Consider the following 16,967-nt stretch of genomic DNA (forward strand, 5'->3'; position numbering starts at 1 on the left):
TAGGAATCTTCTTGAACTGTATGAAACCCTTCCGTGCTTGTAGATTTTTTTTTAAACCCAGTTTTATTAATTTACAGAAGACTACACGGCTCAACTTTCTTCTTAATTGTATTTTCACAGTAAGTATGAGCCCAGATCATAGGCTAGAACTCCACTGTGACAGAACTGTGCAAACACAGAGTGAATACATGAACTGTAAGTACTTTGGGGCAGGCTTCAACAATTAGGTAAAAATGGACAGCTATAAACAGACCAGCAAAGGAGTAGAAAGAAAACTCCCAGGAGCAGGTCCTTCAAAAGTTTGTGGACAGTTTTAATTCAAAACCTGGGAAACAAACTTGTGTTGCCCACCAGCATGCTTCCAGAAAGAAACCTGTCAGGAAGAAAATTGTAATAGTTCATAACTTCATCATTCCCGACTGTGTTTTGGAGCTGACACCACCAGGGAGTATTCTCATCCAAGGGCAGAGTATGCCTCCTGACCATACTCCCTCAGCCATTTAGTTTTGTGGGTAACTCCAGATTACTTTTTAGGCACCACCCCTGACCATACTGCCCTCCAGACTCTGCAATGGGCTGAGCTGAGACCATAGCCATGACCAGGCTAAGGCTTGGATGGTATGGGAGGTTATATACTGGAGCTTGGTCCTCTACATAGATATGACCGGTAAGAATAGTTATGAGCTCAAGTGCAGCACAAAACAAGTAAGGATCTGAAAATCAGTTGGTAGAGTTTATTCCAGAGAAGTAATCTGAGGAACACTGACCTGCACTGTGGTCACACCATCAGCAAGAACAGGGTAGAAAAGCACAGCAGGACGAAGTTGGTGCCCTGCTGTCAATGGAAGCTCACTGCTGCTGTGCAAGCATTTAGCACTTTCCGTGGCATCTTGTATGTATCACGGCTATATTTACACCGCTCTGTAGGAAAAGAAAACATGACCTCACACATGGAACCATTAAAACTGTGGAGCATTCTTCTGTGGGTTATTTTACATGAAGCAGCAGAAGGTTGGACATGATAAATAACTAAACACAAAGCTGAGGCTCTAGCTTCTGGATTTCTGAAAGAAGTAGAGAAGAGTGGCTGTTGTTGAGGCTGTGGAAAGACAGTGGTTTTGATTCAGTGTGTTATGATTATATTTTTATTTTAGTATAGTAGTGCAAGACTATAGTGGAACAATATGGTAGAGCTGTCCTGGACGGTGATGACTGTAGGGTACGACCCCCTCAGAGGGAACACAATATGGCATCGTATTCTACACAAATGTGACGGGCAGAGCACTGGCCAGGATCCACAGCCAGCACAGGCACAGCTTCTTGTATTTACATCAGGGATGGGATTCTTTACCAGCATGTCTCATTGCCTGCTGACTGCCTACTGACAAGGGTTTAGATACGATATGCCTGGGAAATGAAACTGCAGGTATTTCTGGGCTCTGTTGCATATTGTTTTCTCTTTGAGATTAAGTGAACAGCCTTGTCTGTTGTGCTCGGGCTGAAGCTGTCTTCACTCACTTTTTTGTTCTAAACCCGAGGTGAACTTGTTAGTGTAGCTGTGTAACTGGGAACGGAGGAAAATGAGGAGGAATTTGAGTCTGTGAGCATGCACCAGGCCCTGTCACCCAGTGATTCTGTTGTAGTTGGGCGTTGTAACACAAAGACTACTCAGGGTGGATGCAGAGTTAACAGAGCTACAGGATGTGCCAGAGAGAAAGTTTGAAGCATTACAATTGGGTCGTGACCTAAGGGAGATTGCACTGAGATTGTTTTATGGTGTAACTGCAACATAAACGGAAAATGTAAGGCTTAAGCTCCAATTATTCGATAAGGAACTCTTCCCGGGCTTCAGCGGCATGTACATTTTGGGGACTAGAACATGTAGATGCATGAAATCCAGCCCTGAAAAACTTGTTTTCAAGCCTAAAACTAGCAGGCTGTTCTTCAACGAATGAACTTTGATCCCTTTTTTTGTGCGTATTCTTTGACCTCTTTTTCCCATGTTACTCTGTTTCCTGCTCATTTGTTCTGCACATAGCACTGCCCTCTTCTGCCTTCTGTAAACAGGCTTGAAAAAGCCTGGAAGATTCCTCTATCAGTTAATTTTTATCATGGAATCCACTTCTGCATTTAGTAGTGTAAGGCACTTAGTGTAGAAGGAGGTTACAATACGGGTTTAATGGAAGGGAACCACTATCTGGTGGAAGAACTTTATTTAACGGCATTTATTTACAGCGATAAAGCATATGATGGTGAAAGAAGTGCTTGCTACGGCCTGAGTGCTGTGCTTTGGGAACCCTAGCTTCAATCGGAGCCTTTCAGGGACCCGCACAGCAGTCTGGGCCCAACGACGCGCTTTTGCGCTGCTTGGTTTTCCCATGCATAAACCTGAATAAGGATCCCTGCCTTGTGAAACGTTTTTGAGATCGAAATGAGCAGGTAAAAGAGAAGGTGTTCCTGTGCCTATTATTTCAGGCCTGAGGTAATGCTTCAAATAACCATGAATACTACCCTGAGCTGCCGAAGCTCCCGCCGGCCAAGGCACCGCAGCGGACGGTGGAACTTGCCCATGAGAGGCGCCGCGGGCCCAAGGGGGCGAGTGGGCCCGGTGCCGCCCGCTCCCCGCCGCGGGGTCACGTCAACGCGCTGCCCGCCCGCTGACTCAGCGCGGCCGCGCCGCCAGGCTACGGCCACCAACTGCCGCCGCGCCAAGGGCCCAACGGCCGCCGCGCCCCGCCCCGCCCCGCCCCCGGCCCGGCGGCCGTTACGCCATCAGCCCGGACTGCGGTGCCGGTGCCGCGTGCGGCAGGTAGGCGGGAGGTCGGCCTGCCCGCGGGGAGCTGACCACCGCCGTGCCCCCGCGGGAGGCGGGCCAAGCAGGGACAGCTCCTGCGCCGGCCCGGGGCGCCCTCCCCGTCCCCGGGCGCTGCGGTCCCTCCTCCGGGGCGGCACCGCCGGGCAGCCGCCAGCGTCCTAGTCGCCGCGGCGGGCGGCGCGCACAAAGGCGGCGGCGAGCGGAGCGTACGGGAGGCGTCGGGCGGCCGAGGTGTGTGTCGGGGCTCGGGGCGGCCGTCGCGGGGAGGGCGAGCAGTCGCTCCTCGGCGCTGAGGCGGGCGGGGAGCGCCAGGCTGGCCCCGCCGAGCGTTGGCGCCGCGGGAGGCAGCGGGTCCCTCCGGCCTCGGCGTCCCGCGCCCGTCCCGGCGGGGCGCCGGGCAGCTGCCGGCAGCGCCGGCTTTTTCCTTGTCTTTTGGGGGTGACAGCAGGCGGCGGAGGTGTTGGGTTTATCTGGGATGGGCAGTGCTTTGTGCACGGGTAGGGGGAAAGGAGAGGTCTGGTGCGTTCCTGGTGTCTCTTCAGAGGGAGGCTCCCGGCGCTGGGCAGCCGCGGGGCGCTGTCGGTTTGGGGTCCCGGCTGCTGCCGGGCTGTGGGAGCCTGCGGAGCCCAGCGCCCCTCGGTGTGCTGCTTCCCCTTCTGCGTTAGAGATGGCATTTGCCTCCCTTTGGCTGGCAGCTGCTGATGCGAATTGCTGCATTAGTGCTGCTGCTTCGCTAATACTTCCACTGAAATGGAGTAGGGAAAGTGGTAACAGGCCGGAGGGATTAAATGGCACAGCAGAGTAGTGCGATGGCTGCATATGAAACTGAACTTTGAGACATTTTGGGTTTCTTTATGTGATTTCCTCCCCACCCACCCAGAAGAGCTTTTCTGTTGGTTAGTGTATCTCGTCTACCTTGGAGAAGGTAAAAGACAATGTATCCTGTGGAGAGTGGGGAGGAAACAGAATTGTGCAATATTTTTGTTGCCTCTGTCAAAAAGAGGAAATATGTAGAGACCTGTACTAATAACAGGGTCTCAGCATTGATGTTGCAGGGAAACTAGCAGATCGCTGTTCCTTTCACATGTAGAGTTGTTGACCCTGACAGATCTATTGAGCTCTGATGGGGCTCACAGTCTGGAGGGTGTTGTGGAGCAGTTTGCTTATTTTATTTTCTGGGTGGCTCTATCTGTGTCTCTGCTGTCTTGGGAAGCAAATAGCGACAACTGTTTAGCGTACACAGATAAGGTTTGGCTGTCATCAGTGTACCCAGTTAGAAGTCAGATGGATGTACTCCTATTACAGTAAAATCAGCCTAGTTCCATGAAGAGAACTGGAGAAAGAGTGGCGAGACAGTGGAGGAGATAAGATGTGAAAGACTCAACATAATTATGTTATGATTTTAGGCATAAAGCCATGAAAATAGCTTCTAATGATTTTAGATGCTTTCTGCTTTTCTGATAGCTCTAATTCACCAATGCAGAATACAGACTACTGATAATATCTACTTACCTGACTCAGTGTGGTCTGTTTGTAAGGGAGTTGGGCAAGTTTTAGTGTTTGGCTCTTTTCCATACCTGAGGATGTGCAGGTGCACACGTTTGTTTATCTATGAACACACATACACACAGAAATCATCAAAAACACTTGAAATACAGTAAGAGATTACTTTAAACTCTGAAAATGCAGAAAATGTGAAGTTACAACCTAATGAACAAATTTGTTTTCCAGTCCCACTGAAAGAAAGGATGCCAAGTCACATGAAATATCAGCATAGTATAGAGCTACTGCTGTGCTTCAATTCTGATTTATGATCCTCCTCTGACATCAGAACAGGAGCACAGGGCAGCACAGTACATGAACTACCATATATTCTCCAGTTATTTCAAAAGCTCTCTGTTTCAGACATCAGTTTGTACTTTTCCATTTGTTGTAAAGTTTGATCCTATTTATGCAGCGTCAGCCCAGAGGGATGTCAGCCCTTGGGTACGTTCCCTCAGAGTGTCTCTGTGAGGAGGAAAGCACTGGGCAGTTGGGCAGCTGTGGCACAGTGAAATCAAGGGAAATGGGGAAGGTTTCCCAGGGGATTTCTGGGAAAGGAGACAAATCTTGAGATAGGATTTCAAGATTTCCTGAAATGCCAGAAGAGGTGCCCCTGGTACTGCCTACCACCTACCCTTCCCAGCTTCTCTCTTTAGTCGATATTAGCAATTGTATGCGTATGTGGTGAGTCAGATCATCCCATTGATCCAGCTGGGAATTATTTTTGTATGACTTTAGTGGTGTTAGTTTTTAGTGCTGATGCAAGGGTAAGATTTGGGACAGTTGGGAATATATGGTTGGGAGGTTGGTGTGGGACCATGGTGTTACACTTCAACTAGTCATGAAATAATTCTCTTGGACTCTTGAGTCTCAGTCCAATACCCTGACTGTGGGACTATAGGCCAGTCCTCTCTTCGTTTGTATATGAGGATTCATTACAGGCAAGTTTTCAGTCTTCAATTTGAATTTTTGATTTCAGCTGCTCTCAAGAAAATATTCCATCCTTTATAGGGACTTTGTGAAGTATTGGACCAAGTAATGTTTCAAGTATTTGAAAGATCGTGGAATACCAGATCTAAGTGAATAGTCGTCTCATAGTCCGTATCTGTGAGTGAGTGCATTTTGGAAAGGACTGGCTGCTTGGAAGATAAGTTTGGCATTTGCTCCATTTGACTCTGGCCATTGTAAGAAGTCACGGTTATGGCACTAGCCTTGGCTAACTTGGAACAGGAGTCAAATAGTTCTTAATAGAATTAAGCCCAGAATAATCCCAACCCTAAAATATTTCTGGAGTTTTAGCTGGCAGGAAGTAAAATGTTCTTACTCTGGTGTAGAGCCAGCCACAGGCTGCATTTTGCTTTCTGATTTGGGATTTACAAGTGAATTGCACCAGTCTCCTGATTGACCAGATGTGGTGTCAAATCACCTGCAGGAATGTGTCCCATGTCCATGTATCCCAGGGGTCCTTGAACTTTTTAACCAGGGGGCTGGCACGCGGATGAAGTGGCAGGCAGTCATCTGCGGCTGCTTGGTTTCCCCCCCCAGCCCCCGGCGGGGGGTTCTGTAAATACCGGGGGCCGGATTGAGGACCCTGGGGGGCTGTATCTGGCCTGTGGGCCGTAGTTTGAGGACCCCTGGTGTATCCCATGCTGCTGTCACTATTGGGAAGCCTGGAAAAAATGTGCACATAATTAGGTTTGGACAGAGCTTGCCCTCCTATTTAACAGAACAACCAGAACCGTGCTGCTCAAGAGAGTGCTCTGAAGTTCTCAAATCAGTGTCATGGCTGTTTATGGCTTCTTTCCAGGTCATGAATCCAGGTTTCCTTTCCCAGGAAAAAAGAATATTCAAGGAGAGTGCTTGTCTATGTCTCACTCTGATGAGCTTGGCATTCTGCAGTTGAGATGATAGCCAGTGATAAACCGTGCTTGAAACCAGTGGGAGTTAAAAGCCCACGGAAAGCTAAGCCTTAGTAACTTGCCCAGGACTGTGTGGGAATCTTGTAGGAAAGTAGGGACCTAAACTGACGTCTCCTAAAGTCCCATGCAGTCCCTTCACTGCTTCTCTAAAGAACAGAAATCCAGGCCCTGATTTTGCTCTGAGAAGTGCACAACTCTGGGGTTCTGGCTGAGGATTTACTCAAAAAAGTGGGATGAGAATTCATGACAATGACCTTGTATTGGCTTGATGTAGGAGCTAACAAATAATTAAAAAAAAAAAGGCTTTTGAAAATTCTTAAAGATTTTCTGTTTCCAACCTGAAATGAGTTTATATTATTAAGAGGTTTGAATGTGATGGTCACACATCAACATTTAGTTCACCATTAAATAACCACTATTAGTTGACCACTAATAAACGGAAGTACCACTTTTAAAAGGAATAGAGTGATAGTTGCTATGAGCTTTTGTAGTTGAGAAGTCATCATTACTATGGTCATGGTACAAACATGAAGGCTAATCTTAGTTTTGAAAAAATCCATCTATGGAATCTTAATCTGAAATATTTCCTTCTCTCCCCTATGTTTTTATCATAAATCTTCTTTAGAATGTAACCTCTGATACTGTTTTTCATCGTAAAGAATATGTCGATAGTAAAATTCCATTAATTGCTGTAGAGGGAGTTGGTGTTCAATACTGCAAACAACACTGAATTGCTTCTGAGTCAAGAAAATAAATTTGATACGTGATGAAAGAGTGGCAGTAAGCGCTTACCTAGGAGTCTTTGACATATGGTCATTTACTTTTTTTGTAAATGAGGAATAATTCTCTTGGAGGGGCCACAATCTGATTCCCAAATATTGTCCAATTTCTCTCAAGCTTTAATGTTCAAAACAGAAGCTAAGAGCAGATCAGTGGGCCAGATGGATCAGGTTTGTAAAATTGTCATAGTTTTAGTGTCAGCAGCAGAGCTGCAATGATTTATTTTAACTGAACACTGGCCCATCAGTTTTTGGCTCCCTTTCACCATTTTGCAAGTTAGTTGTATGGAGCCATTCTTAGGAAAGTAGATTTGTTTTGTGCTTATGCCCATCACTTCAGTCATAGATCAGGGTCTCATTGTGACATCAGGTATTAAATGTATAACCAAAAGATGTGTTTGTATGTGTTGTTTTTCTTTGTACTAAGCATTTGGTTTGTGTTATGTTTACCATTGCTGCAAATCTTCCTCTCATGGCCTACAAAACCACTGCAGTCATAACTGCAGAACCTGAGAAAAGGGGCTGAAAGGGACTTAAATGTTACATCCCTGCTAGTGAAACGGTGCCAAAGTCTGCTCTTGGTGACCAGTCCAGCTAGCATCATTTGTTAACATCTATTCTATAAGGCTCTCTTAACCTTTAAAAGAAGGTGACTACTTCTAAAGTGGCCATGGAAGAAGTCCCCTGTCCCATCTTATCTCATTAGCTGTGCCTGGGAATTGTTGGGAGAGTGCTTATTGTCCTGTGCATAAAATGTGCCAGAAGCAGATTTTTTAATTTAAATAGATTCAGTGTAGATGACCACATTGTAATGGTCGGGTCTATGAGGTGATATGGTTTGGTTTACTGCTTTGGACACAGGCACAGGGACAATCTCTGTCTAAAAGATTACAATCTTGTTCCTAAACCAGTCCCAACAGATGTTTTTCCTGCTCTTCAAAATTTTCTGTGTTGGAGATTTCATATCTTCCAGAGAAGTGTGTTCCAGTTTTTAATTACCCTTACAGCATGCTACAGAAATCGTGGCGTTTTTTCAACAGTGTATGTTGCTGCACCTGAGGAGACTGAGTCTTGCAAAAGGAAAAAAAAGGCCTCTAGTTCCTATGACTTTCGGTATTTTATCTTACAAAATACAGTAAAGAAAGATGGAATGGTATGGGGAAGAGCTGGGCTGTAAAAAAAAGGGGATGCATAGGGTATGATTACTAGCTTTTTCAGTGGAATTAGGACATAGTCTGGTGTACCTGTATTAAATAAGTGGATTATCTAGATGACAATGCATTTGATCTTACTGTGGCATCCAGTAGAGTGGGACTTTAAAGAATTAACTTTGTTAGGTCAACCTTTGCTAAGTTAATAAATTAGTTAAGTACTAAGGGAACACCTAGCCATTTATTTTTCACTTATTTTTTCACAAGATGATAAATTCTGAAAAATGACTGCTGTCTTTAACAATCAAAAGAGTTGGTTTTCTGAGCTTCCTGATAGGAGTTGCTAGTTAAATCGACATTAAATATTATGCTAGGAAATAATTTAAATTTCATAATGGGTGCATAATTTAGAGCTGTGGAGTGTCTCTGGGTGAAGAACAAAACTCAAACCATTTGAAAATCCTGACAGAAGCAGTACAGACTGTTCTCACTTGCTGCAAGCTTTAGATCAAAAGGATTCTGAATTTTCCCAGCAGCAAAAAATATTCCATGCTTTGTCCACAAGCATGGTATAAGAACAAGATTTTTACTAAATTTAGTGTAATTAACAGGCAGGCACTCAGGGTTTAATCCGTGACGTAAAGTCATGTTTACCTGAAGTTGTTGCTGCCTGGTTAGTAAGTGAAAGACTTCTTGGAGTGACCATAGTAAAATGTTGCTTCAAAACCACAGGCAGTCTCTCTGGGTTTTGAAGAATGTTGTTTCCTGGAGTACTGACATAGTATGGACTGACTTTAGGTTTGGAGTATAAACTTACAAACCTCAGACTCCAAACTATCTGTTTTGGTTGGCTTGTGTAAAAGTTAGGATAAAGGGCCTACATCTGTCAGTCTCCAATTTCTGAGCTCTCCCCCATTTTAATTACAGCATCTTTTGTTCCCTACATTTGAAATATAAAACCGTTTTTGTCTGAATTGGGGTTTATGTGATTAGTCTCCCAGTCTGTCTTAATTCTGCAGTGATTTTGTTGCACAAGCCAGGTTCAGCCCAGCTTGAGTGTCCATCATCAGCTGACAGTTTGATTGTGGCACTTTCTTTTTAAGGGATAAGAGATTTTCACTGTATGGAAGCAAGCTATGCTGTGCCAGTTGGCCTCAGAACTTGAGGATGGTGTCTAACTTTTTTAATTCACAAGTCTAAAAATAACCTCTGTGTCCTAAACAGGGCAGGCAGTGTGGCTAAGATTTGTTGTGAGCAAGAGTAGTTGCAAAATTCTTTGTTAAGGAGTTTAGGAAGCCTGCTGGTGTAACTTGTTAGATCATGTGTGAGTCCTCATATTTGCATTATTTGCCCGGAACTCTCCTGAACAGGGGGGTGTATGTACTGTCCCAGCAACTCCTTCCCGACCAGGGAAGCTCTGGCTGTTTTGCACCTGGAAATTTTGTTGCTTCAGCAGAGCAAGCATTAACTGAGGTGAACTGCACCGTGTAATTTTGAGTCTAATTGTAGCCATCTTGAAATTTATTCTTAACTCAAGAAGAAATAAGTTTCTTATTGTGCTTTAGGTTAGTAAAATCCTCAGTAGAAACTGAAGCATCTTTCCAAAGCAAAGGGATAAATTTAAAAGGTCTCATACATCTGTCACCCTGGATGCACACTGCTGAACTTCCATGACTATGTGGTGCCAGCTTTTTAAAGCGTTCAGATGATGGCCACCAAGATTGTTAGAGGGCTAAAAGCTTGTGACTTAAAAGGAGAGGCTGGGAGAGCTAGTTTTGTTCAGTCTTCAGGGTATTCAGTTACCTGTTGTGGAGTATAGAGAGAGAAAACAGAGCCAGAATCTTGGAGGTGCACAGTGATAGGACAAGAGGCAATGGGCACAAAAGTTGCAGCAAGGGAAATTTCAGATTAGATATTGGGAAGAAAAATCTTGCTGTGAGGACAGGTGAACACAGGAGCAGGAGTGCAGGGAGACTGAGAAATCTTCGTCCCTGAAGACACTGAGAACTCAATGAGACCAGGGTCTGGAGCAACCTCGTCTGAGGTAGCCTTCCTTTGGGCAGACTTTTGGACCAGGCGATTTCTAGAAGTCTGTTCCAACCTGTTGTTCTGTGACACAGCATAGGGTGCGGCATGAGTTTCAAGTAGTTCCCTATGAAACAGCTTACCACTAGATTGCATATAGGAAGGCATATTTCTAATTTATAATAGGATCCCAGAAATGCTAATAGCAGGTGAGTGCTGGAGAACTGAATATAATTGCTCATTCTGCCATGAAGTTTTTGTGTGCTGACTTTTCAGTAGGTGGCACTTTCTAGTTGCCTAAATTGAGGGCTGTGCAGAAATGCTTCTCCAAACAGTATTTAGGGATTGTTCTTTCATTAGTTAACATCTGTCCTGGTTTTGGCTGGGATAGTTAATTTTCTTCTCAGTAGGTGGTGTAGTGCTGTGTTTTGGATTTAGAGTGAGAATAATGCTGATAACACACTCACGTTTTTAGTTCTTGCTAAGTAGTGTTTATACTAAGTCAAGGACTTTTCAGCTTCTCGGGCCCTGCCAGCGAGAAGGCTGGAGGGGCATAACAAGGTGGAAGAGGACACAGCCAGGACAGCTGACCCAAACTGGCCAAAGGGATATTCCATACCATATGACGTCATGCAGAGTGTACAAACTAGAGGGAAAGCTGGCTGGGGGCTGCTGCTCAGGAACTGGCTGGGTATTGGTTGGCAGGTGGTGAGCAATTGCGTTGTGCACCACTTATTTTGTATATTGGAATTCTTTATTATTATCATTATCATTATTAGCATTATTTTCTTCATTTTTTGTTCCATGAGACTATCTTTTATCTCATCTCATGAGTTTCCTCACTTTCAGTCTTCCAATTCTCTCCCCCCTCCTGCTGTTGGGGGGAGTGAGTGAATGTCTGTGTGGGGCTGAGTTAGCTGAGGTTAAACCATGACAATGTCTTGTATACTAAATTATTACAAAAAGTCTGTTCTGGTTCCAAAGTTAACGCCTAGTATTAATCTTAATATTTTTGTGATTCAGTTGTCAGATGGGGAGAGCATCATCACTTTTCAGGGACAATGTAGTGATGACTATCATAACGCCCGAAAGAACATAAATAATTCTTCCTTCAGATCATGGTTTGTGTCCTGATACCCATGTATTGCAATAGAAACAGAGAAGAGAGCAAAGCTTCAGTCCATCCTATATGGAGGAAGTTTTGGTAAAAAACCATAAGTGATCATCAATTAATTAGCCATGTCTGAAGAGACTAGTCTTAATTATAGCATTTCCTAACTTTCTAGTTTTTTACTGTAATATTTTCACTGTATTATTTTGATAGCTTTTTGTTTCTAAGTATAAATCAGTTAAAAATTGGAGCTATATTTACAGCATTTCACTCTTACATCTTTTTGTTGTTTATGAAAGTAGGCAGCTGAAAGACAGTCTCTGTTGTAGCGGATGATGCTGGTTAACACATGCTGCGCAGCTGAGTGCAGCTACTGTCCCTCAGACTCTGAGCTCAGTTCTGTTCTCATCATCAGTGGGAGTTTGTGTTGCTTACCCTGTGAGCGTCTCTTTTATTGATGTCCAGGTGATGTAGTATAGCCTAGCAAAGAATCTGTACAAGGCATATGCCTTATACTGAGTGCACAAGGACTTTGCTGAAATCAGTATCTTAAAATCTGCAAGAGGTGTTGGAAAATTAATGAAAACAATAGACATTGAAAGTCCTTAAATTCTGTACTGTTTGGGAAGGTATCTGCTTAAATTAATTCATAATTTGAGAGCCCTTAAAAGACTTTTGGAACTTTTAAGTATGTCTTAAGTATGCATGCTGTCCTGTCTAGGTGATGAAGTATATTATGAAGATCATAAACAGGATATACATTGAGTAAAAATAGGAAACTAAATACTAAATAGATCCAGGAGCAGGGGAAGTAAAGCCAATCACTTCAGCCATCAACACGTGCCTAATTTTTAAGAAATATGATAATACTAAAAGGCTGTTTTAAAACAAGTTGCAAAGTTGCATTAGGAAGCACTATAAAGTTCAGATGCTCTGGACTGATGGTTGCTTGTCAAACCTTAATGTGTTATCTATTGTGCATATGCATTATAATAATCTTTTAAGGGGAGAAGTCCCTGTAAAGTGGGAAAAGAGTCTTTGACTTCAGTGTAGTGGAAAAATTAGATCTGCTTAAAACCATTCACTAGCCCTGCCCTTTCAAGCCCGTAGCAATACATGAAAGAAGTATATTTGGTGTTAAGGGCACGGTAATGATAGGAGGAGTTATTCTGGAAGTAATGCTTTTCTCTTCAGAGATAATTGGACACACTGATGAGCTGCAGAGTCTGAAAGTGGTTTTGAATACAATGATTTTACAGACTTCTGAAAGTTGTTACAATTCTCTGACTTAGAAGGTGTCTTTTGCTTTTGTCTTTTAATAGCTCTCTACAAACAACAGGCAGCTATAAATAAATTAGGTGGGGAAATCCTGATTCTACGTGAAGTTGTTAATTTGTGAAACAGGAGAGTACCCCACTGCTGGAATCTCGGTCTCTCAAATGTCTCTAAAATATAAAGCAAAGATCAAAATTTGATTTGTTCTGTCTTTTGCCTTTCAGGTCCAAACCATGAATTACGTTGGACAGTTAGCAGGGCAAGTGTTTGTAACTGTGAAGGAGCTCTATAAGGGACTAAATCCAGCCACATTGTCGGGATGTATAGATATAATTGTTGTGCGTCAACCAGATGGAAATCTTCAGTGTTCCCCTTTCCATGTACGCTTTGGGAAGATGGGAGTTCTACGTTCTAGGGAGAAAGTGGTAAGAAAATTGACAATTTTGATATGTTCTGTCTGTTGGTTAACTTTAATGGTATGAAAGTTACTGAATGTTCTGTGGTATGCTAGTCAAAGTTTTCTTTAGACACTCTATAATTCTGATTCTTGCATTTCAAAGCATAATTTGTAAGACATTGACTGTAATAAAAACAAAACAAGCCATGACATTTGTAGCATTTATTTTCAATGAAGCAAATTTTTCAATGTGCTATTTTGGGTCTATACTAGATTTCATTAGTGACTGTGTGTTAAGATCCCTTTGTTTAACATGTTCAATGATAGTTACAAAAAGGGAGGAAATAATTAAGTAATATTTTAGACAACAGTATGTGGAGGTTAATTGAAGCTACAAAAAGCATTGAGAACCTTGAGATAAATGTAACCAGACTGAATGACCTGGCAATATATCAGTGTGAAGTTGCTAGTGAGTAAGGCATGACAGATTGTTTTAGGAAATAATTTGTAACTATATACGTTCTAGGTTCAAATGTACCTGTAACTGTTCAGCAGAAAGATCCTAATGTCGTCATGGACATTGTTCAATTCTTACATAAATCAGAAAGGAATTCCAGTATTTAGGATCAGTAGTAGTGCCAATAGTGTACTGTGTCCTCAAATATAACGTAAATGTGGACTTGTCTGAGTCTCCAAAAAATTATACAGTGAAAATGGAGCTGGTGGCAAGAACAGTTCTAGGCAAAGAGAGAGATCCTCCTGAGAAGAAATGGAAATAGCTGGGGCTGTGTAGCGATGAGATAAATACGTGGAAGAAATAGACACATGAACTGTGTTCTGAATGTGAAACAATTTTTCTTATTTGTGCTTCTCATAGTGTAAAGAGAAGTCTGTTTAATGAATTTGAAGCACTGCGTATTAAGAATTTGAATGTGGAAGTACTTGAATAATTTGAAACTAGGCTATGAATTAAGCATTCAGAATTACTCTTTAAAAGATTCAGGACTTTATATAGTGGCTGTAAACCTTTCTGAGTAGAGAGGCAATATAGCAATGAGCTGAACGAGTTAAAAAAACATTTTGAAAATTGGTGGCCTTGTGAAAGGGTAAGGAGAGAAACAGAGTTCAGTATTTTATGCTTTATAAGGTTTCCTACGCTTCCCTGAGAAGCATTTGCCCAGTGACAGTGGTAGGATAGCTGAACAGGAACTGTGTACCTAAAATAACTTCCTTTTCATATGAGAATGTATTTATTGTCTTCCAGGTTGACATAGAAATTAATGGAGAGGCTGTAGATTTGCACATGAAACTAGGAGACAATGGAGAGGCCTTTTTTGTGCAGGAGATGGATAATGATCAGGTAAGAGTCAAAACTTAAATTTTAATTTGTTAAAAATTCAGTGCCTGCTCTTCAGTCAGTTTTGAGTTTAGGAATTTTATTGAAAAATACACCTTTGACCATTTTATAGTTTTGCAAGTTTCTGAACAATTTTCTGCCATGTAAATTCAATACTATGCAGTTACTTCACTTTTTTGAGTTGCTGAGATTTGGAAAAATCTAAAGGAGGTAATCACATGACTGAAAAATGTATCATAGTTTATCTGCATGTCAGTGTGTGAACAGAAATAACATGTACAGAGTTTACATGTTCCGAAGGTGTGTTCAACAAAGGTTAATATGTACACGGACCTGTGTTTTGCAGAAATCTTTACTTTGAACATATGCACTCAGCAGAGTTCCAGTGAAAATGCATATGCCCTGTAAACATCTGTGCACGCAGTAATTCTGGTACTCATCAAAGGCATGATCTTGCAACTGTTATTCATGTGGGATTATATTTAAATAAGAATACCTGCTCTTGAGCTGTGTGATTTAATGCTAATCTATATAAGTTATGGTCATGCTAATTTTTAATATTCACCACATAATGTAACATAAGAAAAGCTTTTTACAGGCATTTCTTTTCAGATATCTCCATTAATTTTTGTCATTGTCCAAAGTGGGATGAGTTTTCAAATTCTTGTATTGAGTACAATATTCCTAGTTTCAGGTGAGAGCTGTGTGCGTGTGCAATATTAATTTCTATGTCTTTATGTTTAAAACTTCGGATCTTCATATTTAAATCTCCTGTTTGGTAACAGTTATTTGATAACTGAAAATTGCTAGTAATATTTCCGTGAGTGTCTAGAGAGAGAGAGATATGTATGATTGAATAAGAGGATGTTTGTGTGACCTAGTTATAAACCACTGGCCTGTCTGACTACTATGTGGCACACGCACTGGGTTGTGAAGGGGAATTGGATTTTACAGAATGTTCAGGTTATAAACTAGGATTTTGTTTCTGCTCAGTATCTAGCATCAGGTGGACAGAGACTCATGCCATAACCTGGCCAACATTTGATGCTCAGAGGATCCTCTTTATTAAGAGCTTGTCTAAGGAGATGCAGCTATGGAACAATTTCCATATGCTATGGGATCATATTAAGTGTCCAGATGTCTAATCTTTGTTACTTTTCTGAGGAATAAATGACTTAGATTTTGGCAATTGTGCCTACATTTTAGAACCAGATTAATGACTGGTGGAGGAACTAATATGTTGCATGGTCTGATTTTTTTCTTTCTCAGGAGGTAATTCCGTATCATCTCTCCACATCTCCCATTCTGTCTGAGGGAACTGCTTTAATGGAAGCTCAGCTGAAGAGGAACTCCATAGATCGGATGAGAAACCTAGACACCAGTGCGTCCTCACAAGTACCACCCCAAGCCCATGGATCCCAGCCTTCTACTGAAACATCTCCAGTCTGTAGCTCTGTGAAAAAAAGGAGGAAGAAGAGGAGGAAGTCTACCCATAAAATAGACAGCTTAAAAAGAGAAGACAATGGAGACTCTTCAGAAGATGAAGACATGTTTCCTATAGAGATTAGCTCAGAGGAGGAAAAAGAACCATTGGACAGTTCAAGGTATCACAGTGCAATTATATGTAATGGAAGCCTACTGCTTGGTTAGTGTTCCATTCCATCTCATACCTTCTAACAGTAATTTCTGTCTAAGTTGGTACACATGGCTGATGAACATGTTTCTTTAAGATAAAACTTTAAGCTAGAAAGCTATCGGGAATGTTAGTAACAAAAATAATTAAAATGACATTGAAAACATAAGAATAATCCTTCATCATGTTGTGACCTAGGAGGTGTGAATCATAACATTTCTTGATCTCCTTTTAGTTCAGGTTATACTAATTCTTCTCTGCGGCAGGGTTTTTTTGTTATCTGAAGTATATGACAGTTCACTGATCAAGTATGGCTTTTAAATGTCGTGTCTTTCCTTTTACCTAGGATCCCTGTTCCAGATGTGTTTGTTAATGATGTGTCTGACATAAAGGCTCCTGCAGTTTCTATGTTTTCGCAGTCTGCATCTTACCCTCATTCAGATGGAGAATGGTCACCTCTTCAAAGGTACTTTTTCTGATAGTACAGTTCTAAATAATTTTCCTCTTTCCATAAATGCCTTATATGCTAGTGCTATATGAAGTCTTAGTAAAAATTTTGGTATTAAACATGGTCACTGTCAATTATTAGATGAATGCTTTCTGTATTTGAAATCAGATAGTGTACAAAAACTTCAGGCTAGCTTTGTCCTTAACTCAACAAATGCTTGATGTAGGTCCACAAATTCCGAATATTGCTATCTGTTAATGTCACTATTTGCATATAAAGACTGTAGAGAGGATGAATGTTTTGTGAAATCTGAATCTTTGCCTGATGCACACACATTGAAAGGACTCCATTGAATGCAGGTATATGAATTTTTAGTACTTTCAGTGTAATCCTTATAAGAACTTGCAAGATTGGAGTTGATGTATAAAAATAAGATTTTTTTTTTTTAATGAATAAGAATGAGTTTTGTATGTCCCTTTCAAAGCTAATTATTGAATTGCACAGTTAAATAGACA

At 41.9% G+C, this 16,967-nt stretch overlaps 1 protein-coding gene across 3 annotated transcripts in view; it reads left to right on the plus strand.

Annotated features, from left to right (window-relative positions):
- Nucleotides 1-2,297: 2,297 nt before the first annotated feature.
- The window catches only part of LPIN1 (lipin 1), a 50,928-nt gene continuing 36,258 nt past the window's right edge, over nt 2,298-16,967 (plus strand). The window contains exons 1-5 of one of the 3 annotated variants that reach the window (XM_056343528.1): nt 2,298-2,439; nt 12,842-13,042; nt 14,279-14,374; nt 15,641-15,975; nt 16,351-16,470. In XM_056343528.1, coding sequence (XP_056199503.1) covers nt 12,851-13,042; nt 14,279-14,374; nt 15,641-15,975; nt 16,351-16,470 — 743 coding nt within the window. In that variant the 5' untranslated portion in view covers nt 2,298-2,439; nt 12,842-12,850. Of the gene's footprint in view, nt 2,440-2,824; nt 3,047-12,841; nt 13,043-14,278; nt 14,375-15,640; nt 15,976-16,350; nt 16,471-16,967 lie in introns of those variants that run through there. The other 2 variants (XM_056343529.1, XM_056343527.1) reach the window with 2 other exon arrangements.

This window comes from Falco biarmicus, chromosome 6, assembly GCF_023638135.1.
Source record: "Falco biarmicus isolate bFalBia1 chromosome 6, bFalBia1.pri, whole genome shotgun sequence".
Lineage (NCBI taxonomy): Eukaryota > Metazoa > Chordata > Aves > Falconiformes > Falconidae > Falco > Falco biarmicus.